We start from the raw sequence: 15,708 nt of genomic DNA on the forward strand, positions 1-15,708 counted from the left end.
TTTTGTGGTGCTCCCCCCAGATCTCCTTGGTTGGTGGGAGGATAATCTGGATTTCAGGGAGGCTGCCTGAAGCTTTGGGCAATGGGGAGTGTGTGGTCCTTTGGACAGGGGTCTTAGAGCTAAGGTCTGATGTTGCTGTGTGGCCTCTCTCACTGCTTCAGTATGTATTTGGGGGTTTCCCTATTTTTATATGTCACTGTTTCTAAAACAAGCATGGTAAGATCAGTATTTTTGCCTGAGATCTTTTTTTCAGCTTTATAGAACTGTTTCCAGCAGAAAGACAGATCATGGATTACTTACATGACTTTAGCATATGGCTTTAATTGTACAGAATGTGGTATAAATTTAACACTTTATGAGTCTGGTGAGTTTTGATAAATCAGGATCTTCCAGAGGGTCTGATTTTGTCCTATAAAATTATCAGCTAAGCAGAGAGCTTTGGCTGCTCTACAATGAGTGATAGAGCATGAGAACAGGTTGATATGTTTTAACTCTTGAGGACAGGCTGAGCTGAATATAGCTACAACACAGGGGTAGTACCTTGCCCAGTAAAGTCTATTTTCACATACTGTGTCTTGGTGGCTGGACTGGCATGGTCAGCCTGCCTCAGGTGCTCTGGTCTGTCTCTGGTCACATTCCTTCTCTGCTCAGTCACTGAAACTGGCCTCTTTGGAGTATTAATGCTGTCCTGAGAAGGGGCTGAGCTCCCTGGCCTGTCTCCATGGGTACAGCTGTAGAAGCAGCACTCTCAAGCGCAGGGACAACACATTGTGCTGCTGAGAGGCATTAGCACTGCTGTCAATGGAGTCCATGGCTGATCAGCCTTGTCCACTGAAGAAGGAATAATTTCTCAGTCCCTACATCAGATGCAGGAATTGTAAGTAAATCTAACCTGTCTAGAGTACAATTTCCACCATGACTTCATGTGAAGAACATACCTAGTTTATGACTGCAGAATGGGGTCACTTGTGCCTTGCCTTTTCCCATATTGCAAATATTTTTCTTTTTCATTGGATTAACATCAAGTCATTCTTTCTATTCAGAATGGCATGTGCACCAGGTATTGAAGTCATCCAAAGGGTACAATAAACAAGAGATTTTGCTTCTTCGTGTCATATTCATCCCATATTTACCCTATGCTGAGAGCTCTGTTAGCACAGGAAACTGCTTAATGATATCTCTGTGTTTGTTTTTCTATTGCGCTTAGCATGATAGTTACCTATTTATTTCTGCTGAAGAGGATTACAGGCATTTTTCAATTATAAATGATGCACACAAGCGTTATTTAATCTGTTTACTTCAGACCTATAGAGTGTTAGTCAGTTTTGAGCAAAAAACATCTTGTACAGGAAGCAACATTTGTAGTAGTGGTACTGTGGGTATTTTAGGGCAATTTCAGGATGCTTTTCCATCTGTCTGTTAATACTCACTCTGCAGCATTGTAGGCTTGTGTTTGTGCCTGGAATTCCTGTGGCTTAAGAAATTTATCATTCTTGATGTTTCTTCTGGTAAGGTCTTGAAGGAGTAGGGGAGAAACTCATGGCTCTTCACTCACAGGAAAAAAAAAGCTTTTCCCAGCCTAGGCAGGCGTGTGCTGGGTGAAGCCAAAGTGCCCAGACCCAGTTACAGATGTGTGATCTTTCTCTAATTCTCCAACGTATCAGCAGAAATGTGGAATGCAATGTCAATCTGAGTAATTAGTTGCTGTTTTCCTTCAGGATATGTTCATAAGATAATAAAAAAATACATGTCTGGAACATATATAACAAAGAAAGTTAAAAACAGTTTGTAGGAGGATATAAGCTCAAGCTTCGTGACATGGAATCATAAGGCAGGTCAGAAGGACACTTCTTATTCTGGAGATTTATTTTCCTTTTTTCTTCTGCCTTCCCCCCTTTCCTTTCTTTTAAGTATCAGCTGTTATCAGAGACAGGATTCTTGTATGGGTGAATCTCTGATCTCAACCAGCATGGTAGCTGCAGGCCAGTTAAACCAGAGCTGTGCAGCAATGAGGATAGAACTTGACATTCTGGATTTCAGAAATCCGATTTCATCTGTGAACACAGGCAGAAAAAGGATACAAAGAAGTGAAAGAAAAAAAAAGAGAGAGAGAGAAAGAGAGGAAATTCAAGGTGGGTTTTTTGGGTCGTTTAAGAATTTGAAGAAGAAAAAGATGTAAGGAAACTTTTGTTCTGAAGTCTGAACCCTTCCACAAAATGAGAAAACTTTTGGTCACTTTTCTAATGATCTTGCCAAGCTCCTGAAACAGTTGTACTGAAGTGTGAGAGAACAATGTGGGAATGTAAGGTAAGAAGAAGGAAAGCATCTGGAAGGAAAATAAAGCTATATCCCATGCAGGTCTGAACTGATATCTCTGCAAGTGGTACTTGTTTGAAACTGATTTTTAAAGAAACATGAGCTCCTGCTCCCCATGCCCCTGGAGAAAACAAGATTACAGATGCATGGAGCATTTGCCTTCCAGCCTCCATCGAAATCCTGCGCTTGTTGGCTTTGTGCTGTTGAACACAGCACATTTGCAGAATGTGCTATCAAAGAGGCTGCATGGCTGGATCTATACAGCCACACCACCTCAGATTAAAGGGGCGCTGCCAGGGCTCAGGTTAAGGATTGATCTACTTTGACACAAAATCCCAAAAGGAAGAGTTCTAACCTTTATGATCCTTTCTGTCTATTTGCTTTCTTCAAACTGATTGCAGCTGTCACCAGAAATAAAACCAAAGTAAACAAAATAAAACTCTTTACCACTTACGGTTAGGCAGCAATAAATAAAACATTGTTTAAGTCCAGAGCAAGATTTTCTTATGTTCTTATGTACTTAAATGCTGGTAGCATTTTAATGCTGTTTTTTTCTCAGTGGTGCCCATGGTTGGAGAAACTTGGATAAATAGAAAAGATGCAGGAATGTGTCTCAAAACAGGCTCTGTATTTTTAGTGTTTCTTTTTGATTTGTCAGATGTCAGACAGAACCTACAAAGTGGGTAATTGGGCCCACTGTCCTGTGATTATTATTTATACAGGATCTAAAGTGTACAGAGCACCCCTTTGGGCATATAAAAGTTCACGCTTCAAAGAGCTTGCAGCCTTCAGGGTAATGGTGTTATGTCCAGTAACATCTGAGCTGTATATATTTCAAAGCTGCTTTTGCTGCTTTGATAATTTTATTGCATTTCTTGCCCTAGATGATCATTGCAAGTTCTGGAGTACTGTGATGAGGAGAGGATTTTCAATTTCCATTTACAGCACCAAACCATTTTGTCTCTAGAGAAGTGCATGAGAATGTGTGCTGAACATAGCAGAGTAGTTCATAGGGCAAATAAATGGAAAACAGAAAAGTGGTTTGTTGTGTTTTATCTCAATGAAGTTGGCTGAGAAGATAATGAGGTTTCTAAGATTTCTAATTAGTTATGGGAAGGAAGGACAAGATGAGAGGCGCTTGTGCTTGTGAAACTTGGGCTGTGGATTCCAATTCTCTTGTCAGGCTATTAAAATTGGTTATATTTTTACAGCACGTTTTTTAGATGTGCTGTGGTCAATGATGTTCTCCTCCTAGGAACAACTCCAAGCTGGTTCTGCCCTTCATAGATCAGTGTGTTCCCTGCTGGGCACAAGGTCCTTTCTCGGGGTTTTCTTCTTTTGTCTCCACTCCTTTCCAAATACATTAATACACAGCCATAATGTGATTAAACTCTGTTTTCCACATGACATTGAGGTCATCAGCAGGCAATAAAATACAGAGCAGCTCTTTTGCATCAGATGTGTTGCCCATTAGGAGCTGTCCATCCAGAAATTACCAACACTGCTCTGAATCTGAATCTGAAGCTGACCGGTGGGAAAAAAGGGAAGAATGTACCCCATGAGTAAGATACATGGCAGTATTTATCTCCCAAAAGTATATCAGCAAGTATCTTAAATAATGTTCACAGAAATTGTGAGTTATTCCTACAATATCTCTGAAGAGGCAAAAGATTTTTTAAAAAATGACATCATTGGTTGTAAGCTCCTTGGCTGTGTGCAAGTAAGTGACTGAAGTGATGGGTTTAATTTGGAAGTTGTGGAGCTCAACAGGGTTAATCCTTCCTGCTGCCTTTCCCTCCTCTCTCTGGTCCTGGATCTCACTGTTGAGGAGGACATGGGCAATTTCTGAGTGATAGAAGGAATGTTGCAGGTTTTGGTCTGGCAGTGCAGGCAATTATACTGTCAAAAATTGATGTTTTTTTCCTAGATCCTCTCACAGAGCTTTTTAGCCTTTCATTTGTCCAAGTGACATTAAATTAAATAAATTTAAAAATATGAATAGCAATGAGATGCCAAGGCCCAACTCCATTAGGGTTGAAAGGGGTCCAGCTTCACTGACTGCAGTGGCAGCACCAGATTTATGGCGGTGTTGGTAAGGAATTAACTGGTCTGAGATGACTTCTGTGTATCACAGCAGTTCTCCTCTATGAAAACAGGACTAGATGGAGAAAAATCAGCTCTGTGTTTTTAGGACCCTTATTTTAATTTAACCTTCCTCGTTTTATTTTGGTGCACCGTGTACCTTTGGCATTTGGTGAAGATCCATTGTAAATATGAGAACTAAGCAGCTTGTTAGGTAACATCTTTTGTTTTTTTTTTCTCGTTAGATTAAACTGAAACTGTTCTGCCTAATGCCAGAGTAGATGTAACCAATCCTGTATCCTTTGCATGTAGGTCAGTCAGAGGGACAATTCAGCACTGGATCCCATTATCCATGGGTTGAAGGGCGTTGTACATCATGGTAAGTAGCTGCTTAAACTTTCTACTTGTTGGGAAGGGGAGAGGGGCAGAAATATTGTCCTTGAGGGATCAGGTCACCCCTGGAAGGACACAGTGAGCCCACACATTCCTCATTCACTGCTGTTTAAGGGCATCACAGCCATTATTTGATTGGTAAAGATCAGAGTCATTTGTTACCTGAGAATGGTTTGGGGTGAACAGTAAACAATTTGTTTCTTTTCAGTCAGTGCTCCAGAATGCATAAGTTATCAATCACAACCTGCTGCAATCTATCATTCATATTAGACCTTCGAAGGCAGCCTGGATACTTCACTCTGTTATTTATCTTCTGTTTGCTCTAAAAATACACCTCTTCTGAAGTTTCTATTTGTTAATAAATTATTTGTCTTTCAAATTTAGGGAACTGATAATGAAACAGAAAATTAACTATCTATGAAAATTAATTAAACTTTTCAGCAGATGAACATCTTTCTAATGCTGGCATAAATACGATCATTCAGCTGTTCTGATGCATATACCTATTATCCTTGAACTTATAGCAGGTACTAAAATAAATATTAATATATTTTATACTTTTATAACCAATTTTTTATTTGGGAATTTTCCTGAAGCCTTACCACAGGTAATGTATCATCAGCAATGACATCAAGATGCTCTGGTTCCCAAAGTACTCTTGTCAGGTTTTAAAATAATGATTTGTAAAGTTTTAATAATCTCATTGTAATTCAAAAGGCATCTGCTGGAATGGTGCTCAGTAAAATAATAAATCTCTGTTACATCTATAGTGCTGTGATAAAACATCTTTGCACCTTTTCTGAGGATTGTCTTTAGACATTAGCTAGTGCTGTAGAGCTTAACAGACACTTTTTTTCTCTTGACTGCAAACCTAAAACTAGTTGACAGCGTTAGATTAAAACAAATAGGATTTTGGATTAATTGTTCTCCTTTCAGAATCATTTAACTTTGCAACTGGGAAAGCCAATAAATCCAAACACAGTGAAAAACGGGTTAAATGATAACATGCCATAAAGTCCTTCATTTAGAGAATTTTCCTTAGGTTTTTCTGCTTATAGATTGCAGTGTTCTGCCGTGAAATAAAAACAACACACTGAGCTGAAGAACTGGTGTGGTTTTTCACAAAAATACAAGTTTTTACCTCACTGCTGCTGGATAACAAAACAGGCCAGCAAAAGCAAAACTGGGATGCGTTAGGCTGCAAGGTTTTTTTCAATGTCTGTGTAATTGGACGCTGCAGCCAAGCTGCCATTTAACTGGACTGGGATCTCTTTAGTTTTGTTCTTTACCTGCTTTCAATTCCAAGACTCCCAACCCCCTGCAAGCACACAGTGTTTTAGCCACCTCATCAGGTTTTTCTGCTCCCTGTCTTGCTTCTCACAGACAAAACAGCCACTCATGGAATACCACACATCTCCTAAGAGGATTATTCCTTTCCCAAAATTAATTGTTTGGGTAGGATGTGACTCTGTCCTGAGGCTGTGATTCCCTGACCCCATAATGATCAAGTCCATCTCTGTGCTGTCTTACCCACAGCAGAATCAGGGTGGATAAAAGGCGTTTATTTTTGTTTTGCACACAATGCACTGAAGTCTGCTAGTGTTTCAAGTAAAGGAAATCACTTGATATATTTCAATAGCTTGTTTCCTTTTCAAAACATTAAGGAAGAAAAAGAGGAAAATCATGCTTTCCTTCCTGTTTCAAAGGCCCTGATTAAAGGCCTTTTCTAAGGCTCTTTTGGTGGTCAGAGTAAAGGAATTTCCTCCTGCAAGGCAGTTGTTGAAAGAGATCATTCTCTTTAACTTAAATATTGATAGAACGCTTCAGTAAAGAATTCTCATATCTCTCTTTTAATGTAATTATAGAAAATAATAGTAAAGATGTGAGGGTTTTCTTCCAGATTCTCACATTTTTTTTCTTGATGTGATTTATTTACATCTTACATGAGCACAGTTTTATGAATTTATCTGAAAAGCTTCTTCCTGTCTTCCATGTGTCTGCATTCTACTGGGACCCTAAGGCAACATGGACTTTTTGGCTGAAATACAGTGGAAAACTCTTGTGGCTTTTGAATAGAGTGGTTGGATCAAGCAGGAATCCAACAAAAGAAGGCAAAATTAAAACCTTACGTTTCTTTGCATTTTTTAACATTTCCATTACCACGCTGGTTTTGGGTGGTTGTCACAATACAGAGACACACATGCATATAATGTAAAAATTAAGAATACATACAGACATGGAGGTTTTCTTGTCCCTCTCCCTCCACCTGGCAGAGCATGTTTCCTGGGTTCTGCTGAACAGTCACTCCGTCCTCTCACTCATTCAGTTTTCAGCATGGGAATGGCACACCCACACAAACCCTCATCATCCTCTTTTTGTCATTTACTAGAAGGCCTGGTCCTGTATGCACGACACTGTACAGGGCTCCCACACTGGCCTGTCCCCATAGTGGTGACAGATTCAGGTGGATAGAGCAATGGTACTCATGAATGACGAGATGGGGTTTTTAAAAATTTTTTGTATCCTTTTTCTTTTTTTCTGTGAAGTTCTTGTATTCCTCCATTGCCCTTCCAGGGGTATGCAAACATTGCCAAAGTCAGATGTACTTTCTGTAGAAGTGAAAGCAATTTTTGCTTGATATTTCATCAGGGATTTGAATTACTTACTAATTTGATGGAACATAAATAATTGTGCCCTTCACAGTGTCACCAGCTCAGTAACAATGATAGGGAAACATACACATAAAAATCAATACAGGCTTAGTTGCTACTCAGTTGATTTTGTTTCCTCATCTCCAGGCATAATTTTGTAGAATCCTAATGGCCACATTAAACTTAATTTTATGTGAGCATCCATATAAGGTTTCTTAGCTGGAAACCATGGTGTACCAAACTGCCAAATGATGTCTAGATCTATGATAATGCTTTGGGGTTTGCCCCGTGTTCTTCCTGCTGAACGGGATGTTCCCACACCTCTCCCCAGCTCCTGCATCTGCCCTCAAAGAGCAGCACAGGAATGCCGAGGAGGCTCTTGCAGGAGCTGTCAAATGCTTGTCGCTGATTTTAAAATTGCTTTTGGTTTTGTGCTCTGCCAGGGATTTCTCACACCTCCCGCTAGCCAGGTGCCCGCTCTTCTCACTCCTTCTTTCCCTGCCACAGGGCACGTGGAGAGCGTGTCTGCCACAGAGCCCAGCCAGGACTGACAGCTGGGAGTGGGCAGCCCTCCCTGGAGAAGGGATGGGGTACAAGCAGGTGGGATTTGGATTTTCTGATGCTGACTTGCCAGCGTCTTTCAGCTCTGATTGCTGGGGGTCTTTTTTAGCTCCTCTAGAAATGCTCTTCTCATCAGGAAAACTGGTGGGAAGGGTTTTCAGCAATGCTGGGGCTGGCGGGACAGATGATGCGTGTTGCTCACTGAAGTTGGATCATAGGTAAAAAAGTCACTGGTGCCTGGCTGTGATTGCACCACACATGGGGCAGTCTTGGTGCTGCACATCTGACTCTGCTGCCTGTTTTGCTGCCAATGTGCTCAGCTGGGTGCCCTGCCTGAGCCCCTCTCTGCTCCTCATCCTTCTTGGTGATGCTGAGGATCACAGGGCAGGAAGGAGCTGCTCTTGTGCAAGGGCTGAGGAGGCTGGTGAGGCTTCAGAGAGAATGATTGTGCCCTTGTGGGATTAGGGGACTGTGAAATACCAGGTTGTGTGTTACACAGTTGATTTCCATTAAAATGGCTATGAAAGCTTTTGCCTGCTACACGTTCCAGCAAGGTCTCAGAGGAGCACCTGGCAGGATGGAGCTATTGCACACAAACAGTGCTTTCCCACCTTTGCTGTCTTCAGTTTGCCCTTTTTGGTACCATTTTATACGTAAGCCTCTCAGAGAAGCCTTTTTCTTGTTTTTACCAGCTGCCTGGAAGGCATTAAAGTGAGTCTTCTTCCCTGATGTCAGTCCTGGGGTGGCACCCAGTGCTGTGTGATATTCACCTTTTCCCAGCCTGGCATGGATGCTCTGCACAGGACCACAGCCCTATTTTACTGTACAGATAAAGTGTTCTCAGAAGGGACAGCGGCCCACACTACCCCAGGCCCCTGGAAAAGATTTCAGGGTGATGGAAACCGTGTTTCCATCCCTCTGTCCTGTTCTCTATGACTGTCATCAAGAATATACACTGATCAGCAGAAAATTATTATTATTAGAGCACAAATAAATTACCACAGCTGAAAAGGCTCAATGTCACAAAAATGGGGCTCTTATTCCCTTCCTTGTCAAAAGTGAGCTCTGAAAATCAAAGTGCTACCAGATCAAAAGCTTAGGTACAAAGTGAATCAATGGCATCTGTTGCTTGTTTGTGAACATGAGGTGGGGTGAAGGGAGGAGAGGAACTTTTATTTAAAAGGGAGGTTGGAAAAAAGTCTTAAAAAGCTGTAACTGGAACCCAGCATGGAGCAGAGCGTAGTCTTGGATCTCCCTTGAGATGGGCCAGAAGTGGTCAGACAAGTGATTACTAAAATTTCTGGTCTTGCTGGGAAGAACTTACCAAAATACAGTGGAAACAACTGTTTTAATAATGAAAAGGGATAGAGAATAAATATGTTGCACATCTCTCCAGTTGTCCTAGGTGAAAAATCAGTGAATAACCTGTTAAAATAATTCAGCACTAAAAAAGAAGCAATCTAGATGGTGTTAGTTACCCTGTGGATCTATCACACCAGAAGGCATAATAACAAGAAAACACCATTAGCACCATGACACATTTTTTCTTTTGTTTTGAACTTCAACCATAACACCGCCTGACAAGCTGTTTGCCTTCTACACCAGATATCATGGGGTTGTAGAGAAGAAGGGTGGGGGAGAGGGGTGAAGGTGAGATGTGATACCGTGGGACCTCATCTTTGAAAGTAAAACTTTGAAGAAAGCAGCAGCTCGATTTGGAACAAGGAAGGGCCATCAAAGGGAGAGCAGCACCATACGTTAAGCTGAGAAGGAAACGTGGAGGAGCATTTCTTTTTCCTCAGGGATGAGCTGGATATATTCTTTTGTTTTCTGATCTGTTCTTGTGTTCACAGTCAGAGTAGCCCTGTGAAAGAGGCCAGGACATGATTGCTGTGGAGCAAAGGAGAGGAGGAGGGAAGTGGGAAATGAAGATGAGAGTAGAGGTGATAAGTTCACACCTTTATATAGGGCAGCTCTGTGCATAGCTGCAGGGGTCTGTATCATTTAAAGGAATAAATGGTGGAAGTGTTGGAAATCTCTGGTTCTTCACCTGTCTGCTCTGCAGAAAGCAGTGCTGGTCACGGCTGAGTAAAGACCAGCAAGCTGACAGGGAATTAATAGATTGCACAGAAAAGCTAATTCAAACAAAAAAGGTTGCAATTGTAAAAGTTAAGAATTAAAGCGGATGCTGAATGTGAACAAATCTGCAGGGAGGAGGAGTTGGGTGCTGTGCTGGTGGGTTTTGGGGATGTTTGCTGAGAAATGAGGGGTAGAGAAGTCTGAGAACATATGGTTTTGCTCTGGCTCTGCTGGAGGAGATGTGAACAATCCATGCTCCTCTGGGCACTTCAGCTTCACTTTAGCCTGTGCCAGGGCCCAGCTTTTTCCAGGGATCTTCCTCTCCTCTGAACTTCATCATAGTTTCTTTGTCCTCCTATTGCTGGTGCTTATTTTTTAGTTTCCTTGCCTGTCCAGCCTCATTACCTCTGCCTCAGGTTAGGTTTTTTGAAACCTGGAGGAGTCATATCCCAGTCTAGAATGCAAACAGCTGCTCTGCATCAGCACTGCTTAAGCATGAAAGGTTCAGAATAACATTTTCCTTCTTTAAAGAGTTAAGACCTTTTCTCTGCAGCTAAACCTTTTCCTCCTAAGCTGTCTTAAGAAAGGGAGTGGGAAAAATTAAGCCTGAGACCAACACGTGGCATGGAAATGGTTTTTTGTGAGTAAGAGACTTACCTTTTTTATTCCTTCCTCCTGGTTTTTTGTACCTCACACTGGTTGTCTCAGATTAAATTCGTCTGCAGGACTGTTATTATCTCACTCCCCTCCTCTCTGCCATGCTGTGCTTTCTGTGTCCTTACAGCTCCTTACATTGCTCAGCAGAGGCTCTTTAAAAAAAAAAAACAACCCTAAATAAAAGTGAGAAAAATAATTGCACAATAAATGACAAGAATTACCCTGAGTACAGAGGACTGTCAGATACTGCTCTTCCTGCAGGATTTACACGGCAAGCACTCATCTGATGATTCTTTCAGTTAAAGTAATATATAACATTTGTAATCTCATCTTTAAAATCACCCCCATGAGTCTGGTCCTTGGCTGTGCTTTGCTGCCTGCTTTATTTTATCTGGGAACTTCTGGCTCAGTGGGTGTGCAACATGATGTCCTTTTGATTATTTTTGTGTGTTTGCTTTTTAAAAGTTTGAATGCAGAAGCTTTAGAATATCTTGGCTCATTGTGAAAATGAAATTGGCAATAACATTGTTTAACAAATTTGGGAGACTTTCAAAGCTCTTCATATTGGTATTGCACATTTCAGTTATTCAAAGTGTAGCTGGGTACCTATCAGGCACTGCACATACGTTAATTTTGGAGATAAGCTCATTTTAAGATATTGTTTTCAATGCAGCCAAGTTCCTGTTTTCTTACAGAAAATCGTGATGAAAGTCCCAAAGCATTTTGTGAGATATAAATGGACTTGGCATATAGTTATTTTCTTGTGATGTCCAATCCAAGTTCCTGTTAGATTTAAAAGAGTTTTGATCACAGATAGTTGTGTGCTGTTTACCTGTATATCTCAAGAAGCCTCTTACTCTAGTGATTTGGTTAAAATTCAGGTCTATCTTTATCCAGTGATTTACAGACTGTATTTTAGCAAGTTAGTCCTTGAAGGCAAAATGTTCAGCTGATGGCTCTTTCAATATAATATTTGTTGGCACCAGTTTGTGAAAACTGCAGTAGTTAATGGAGATCCACTGCTGGTATCTGGTTTAAGATCTGATTTTTTCTTCTGCTCAGTATTCTGCACAATTTAGTATTAGTGCAGACCTAGTGGTGATGACTTGACAAAGAGTGTAATTAGGTCAGGCTTTTAAAGCATGTCTGCAGTTGCTCTGCCTTTGAGTCAGGTTGTACAGAAAAGGGCCCTTTGTCCCATGCAAAATGCTGGGGAGATTTCTCAGCCCAAACAAAGAATATGCTGGGTGTGACTTTTCACGTTGCTGTTGAGAGACAGACATAGAGGCAGATGTGAATGTTGTATCAGAAGGTCAAATATGTTACCAGCTGGCTCAGTTAATTGTTTTTTGTGAATGTTAGAGTTGAAATACAATATTGTCCTTTCACACTGTGGAACACTTAGTGTTTTAAATGCCACATTCATTGTTTTAATGGTCAGCAATGAATCTGTGGTGTTTTGCTATTTTTACCTTTGAGGTATTAGAGTGAACATGTTTTTTTCTGAGCATTGGTGTTGTAAACAAAGCATTGCTGTTTGTTACCTGTCGATAAAACTGCGTTAGTGGGGCGATATTTTGGATACTGCTCTTTGCTGCATCATCTGGGAGCACTGGTGGCAGCAGCAGGTTATTGTTCTTTCCCAGGGGGATGCTCTGTGCTTTGGGGGTCTGTCTTCAGAGTCAGGATCTCTAGGGCTCTGCTTTCCTGGTTGTTTATATTTCTGTTTGGGCACTGAGGTGCTGAGATGGGAGGAGGACAAGGAGCAGCAGAAGAGGGCATCGCAGGGCTCTGGTTTATGTGTGAGAGTGAGCAGGGGGTTCACGGGTCAGTTTTGCAGCATTGATTGCAGTGATTCACGGGTATTTGCAGGTGAACACGTTTCCTTTGCTGTCTTTTATTGCTTCTGTCTTCCAGTTATTTCCTAGTACCTGTCACAAATGCTGTCTCATCAATCATGTAGTTTCCAGCCTTTTCCACTTTGTTCCTCCTAGAAACTCCTCACTCCACTCAGTCTGTTCCCAGCCTCCTGGACACAGTTCATGCCCATCCCAGGCGCTGTAAATGGGAAACAGGAGCTGGTAATAAAAGACAGTGAAGAAAGGTTTGTTACTCTTTCCAACCTTGCTCTTTTTCATTTAGTAGAAACTATACTTGCACGTGCACCTGCATGTGTATATATATGTATATATAAAAAATATTTCTATGATAATCAGTGAATGCTCTTGCTTAGCCTGGAAATTATTCTCATTACCAGTTTTACCAACAACGACTGACTTAACATTGAAATCTTTAAAATTGTATGACTTCAAAATGCCATTTTCAAAACTGTCTCAAGCTCTTAGGAACTTTAATTTCATGGCATTTACTGTTTCAATATGCTCTTGAAGGATATGACAGGCAGGCACTGGAGTTTCAAAGTCCCTTTTTCTTTAAGCTTCATGTGAAAGATCTTTGTGACTCCAATTTCTAAAACTCTACACCATGCATCTAGATGGCAAGCGATACAAAAGAATGATATGTTTTCAAAACTGTTACATTATTAAAGCATAATCAATTGATTATCATCTATTTTAGTAGTCACTTTAATCCAATTATATGTATTTTTTTAATTTTAATCTTTGGCATTCATTAATGAAAACTTAGAGCGTTGCTTGTAGCCATGAAAAATTAGATCGAGTACACCCTGCCCTACTTAAACTGTTTATTAGCAAAGCTACTTTTTCCTTGAGAAATACTCTTTTTCACAGCTGACTGTGACTTCCCAAGTGCTTAGGAAAAAACCCTCCCTAATTGATAACCAAAAATTAATCACAGTCGGATACTTCAAGTTTGCATTCAAATAAGGTATTTCTCTGTCTAAATAAGCTTCCTTTACTTGATTATTCATATTGTAGTTCAAAATGTTTAAAAATGAAAGACAGAGTTGGATGAAATGTAGACTACTTAATACAGTGTGTATTTAATATAAAAGTTATGCATTATTCATTTTTGCAATTTGAATAACTTTGAATTTAGCATCCCTGTTCTTCATCTTTTCCTTTGATGAACAATTAATTATTAAAATATAATATTGTCAGCATATGGCACAAAAATCCTTGAAAGTGTAAAATGAGCTTCCTTCTTCTGCCATCCTTTGATAAAGGGATACCATATTTGTGTTTTTGCACAGAGCCTTTATCCAGCATCTGAAGTGATTCCATCCTTGTAATTAAAAGGTTACAAAAGTTAGAAATAGTTAAATTGTTAATTTTAACTGCAACATTTCTCCTTAAATTCCAAAGGCAAGCCCTTTTCAGGATGTGTCTCTGCCTCCCAGCTCTTCCATGTGCAGTCAGTGGCTGTTAACGCAGATGTTGGTGTATTCAAATACTCTTTGGGATTCATCGTGGCCCACTGTGTGCTGAGTGCTGATAGAGAGAGACAGCTCTGAAATAGAATTCCAGCATCAAGATTTGTGTACTGCTTTTGGAAAGCAAGTCCTGTGACTGAGTTTCTAGTTTTTCTAACCAAGTTTTTCTGCATAAAAATGAGCCAATCAAATTAAATGCGACCTTTTGAAGTGATTATGACTTCTTGATTAGAATTTCTTTGAACTTTGGCCAATCACATATATTTTAGTATTTATTATTTAAGCACACTTTTTCTCACAGAGGTATGCTATGATGAGGAAAAAATGTGGATTATTATTTGTTTATGTGATCAAAATCTACTGGGATTAGACAGAAAGGAGTTGTTCACCAAGAGGTTGCAGTATTGCCTTGACTTCAATAGAATTACTCATATTTTGGAATGCAAAAAGCTATGAAAACATTACAGACCTGTTGATACTGTGCAGAAAATAGGAGATACCTGAAGTATATGTATCATTGGCATCGTGCAGCAGCAGTGGAGTTAAAAAAATCCCCCGATTATCAGACTGCTGCTAAGAGGTTTAGGCAACTCCTGATTTGATCAAGACTTCTAGAAGACTGTGGGATGCTGTGGAAGTGAATTCTGCAGACTTCATCCTATTTGGAAGACGTGTGTGTCAATCACCAGCCCACCTGCTTCTCCCTTCTGTTGGGGCGGGGAGGGGGTGGCGGTCGGTTTGCTCAGCAGCTCTGGTGAGACAGAAAAAAGAGTTCCCTCTGCCCAAGTGTGGACTCCTGTTTGAGGCATGCAGGATAGTGAAAGTAAGGAATAGAGATGTTTGGGAGAGCCCTGCATGTCAGCCCGCCCGAGGCAGTGTGCACCTTTGCACAGGCTGAGAGGGCACTTCAGCCTCTGAGTCAACGTGAATTGCAGAGGATAAAGGCTCAGGGATGGAAGGGAAATTACCTTGCCTGCAGCTGCTCCCTCCTTTTGTTTATTTATTTTTCTTCTCGGTGTTAAACATTACCAGCTTGTCACTGTTATTTGCAGGTGAATACTTCCCGTGCTTAGGTCTGCATTTCAGGCTGTCCAAGGAGATTCTCAGAGAAAAAAGGGTTTGTCCCCAGACTGTTGGACCCTGGGAAGTACTTGCTTGGATCTGGGAGAAGGAGCAGCAGTTTTACCTGCGAAATCTATTTGTGGTGGAGTGCTGGCTGTGTTTGGCACCACCCTGGTACTGCTTGGATGTTGCTTTGAGCACCAGGTTGAGCTTCAGCAGTGTCCTGTGTCCCTCTCCTCAGCCCAGCTGCCTGGCAGCTCCCAGAGAAGTTTGGCTGAGCAGCATGGCTCTGCCTCCTCCATCTCAGCAATCCACTGAGGGTTTCACTCTGCTCCTGCATCCCTTTCTGCCTCTGGCAGTGATGGGACAGATACACTGCCGATGTCCCTTGGTCAGGCAGCAGCAAACAGGAGCACTGGGGCTGGCTGTGTCCCACTGGGTTCTGTCTTGCTGCCATCAAGCTGGAGAGCCATGTAGTGAGTGCTGGAACCATGGACTACAGCCTTATTTCTGTGCTGACATAAACCAGTGGGGTAGCAAGTGCATTTCACGAAA

At 41.1% G+C, this 15,708-nt stretch overlaps 1 protein-coding gene across 1 annotated transcript in view; it reads left to right on the plus strand.

The window, feature by feature from the left end:
- The window catches only part of PTPRG (protein tyrosine phosphatase receptor type G), a 390,155-nt gene that overhangs the window by 275,686 nt on the left and 98,761 nt on the right, over positions 1–15,708 (plus strand). Inside the window, exon 6 of the mRNA XM_058844737.1 lies at positions 4,711–4,777. Coding sequence (XP_058700720.1) covers positions 4,711–4,777 — 67 coding nt within the window. The remainder of the gene's footprint in view (positions 1–4,710; positions 4,778–15,708) is intronic.

The sequence above is a fragment of the Poecile atricapillus genome, chromosome 9, assembly GCF_030490865.1.
Source record: "Poecile atricapillus isolate bPoeAtr1 chromosome 9, bPoeAtr1.hap1, whole genome shotgun sequence".
Classification (NCBI taxonomy): Eukaryota; Metazoa; Chordata; class Aves; order Passeriformes; family Paridae; genus Poecile; species Poecile atricapillus.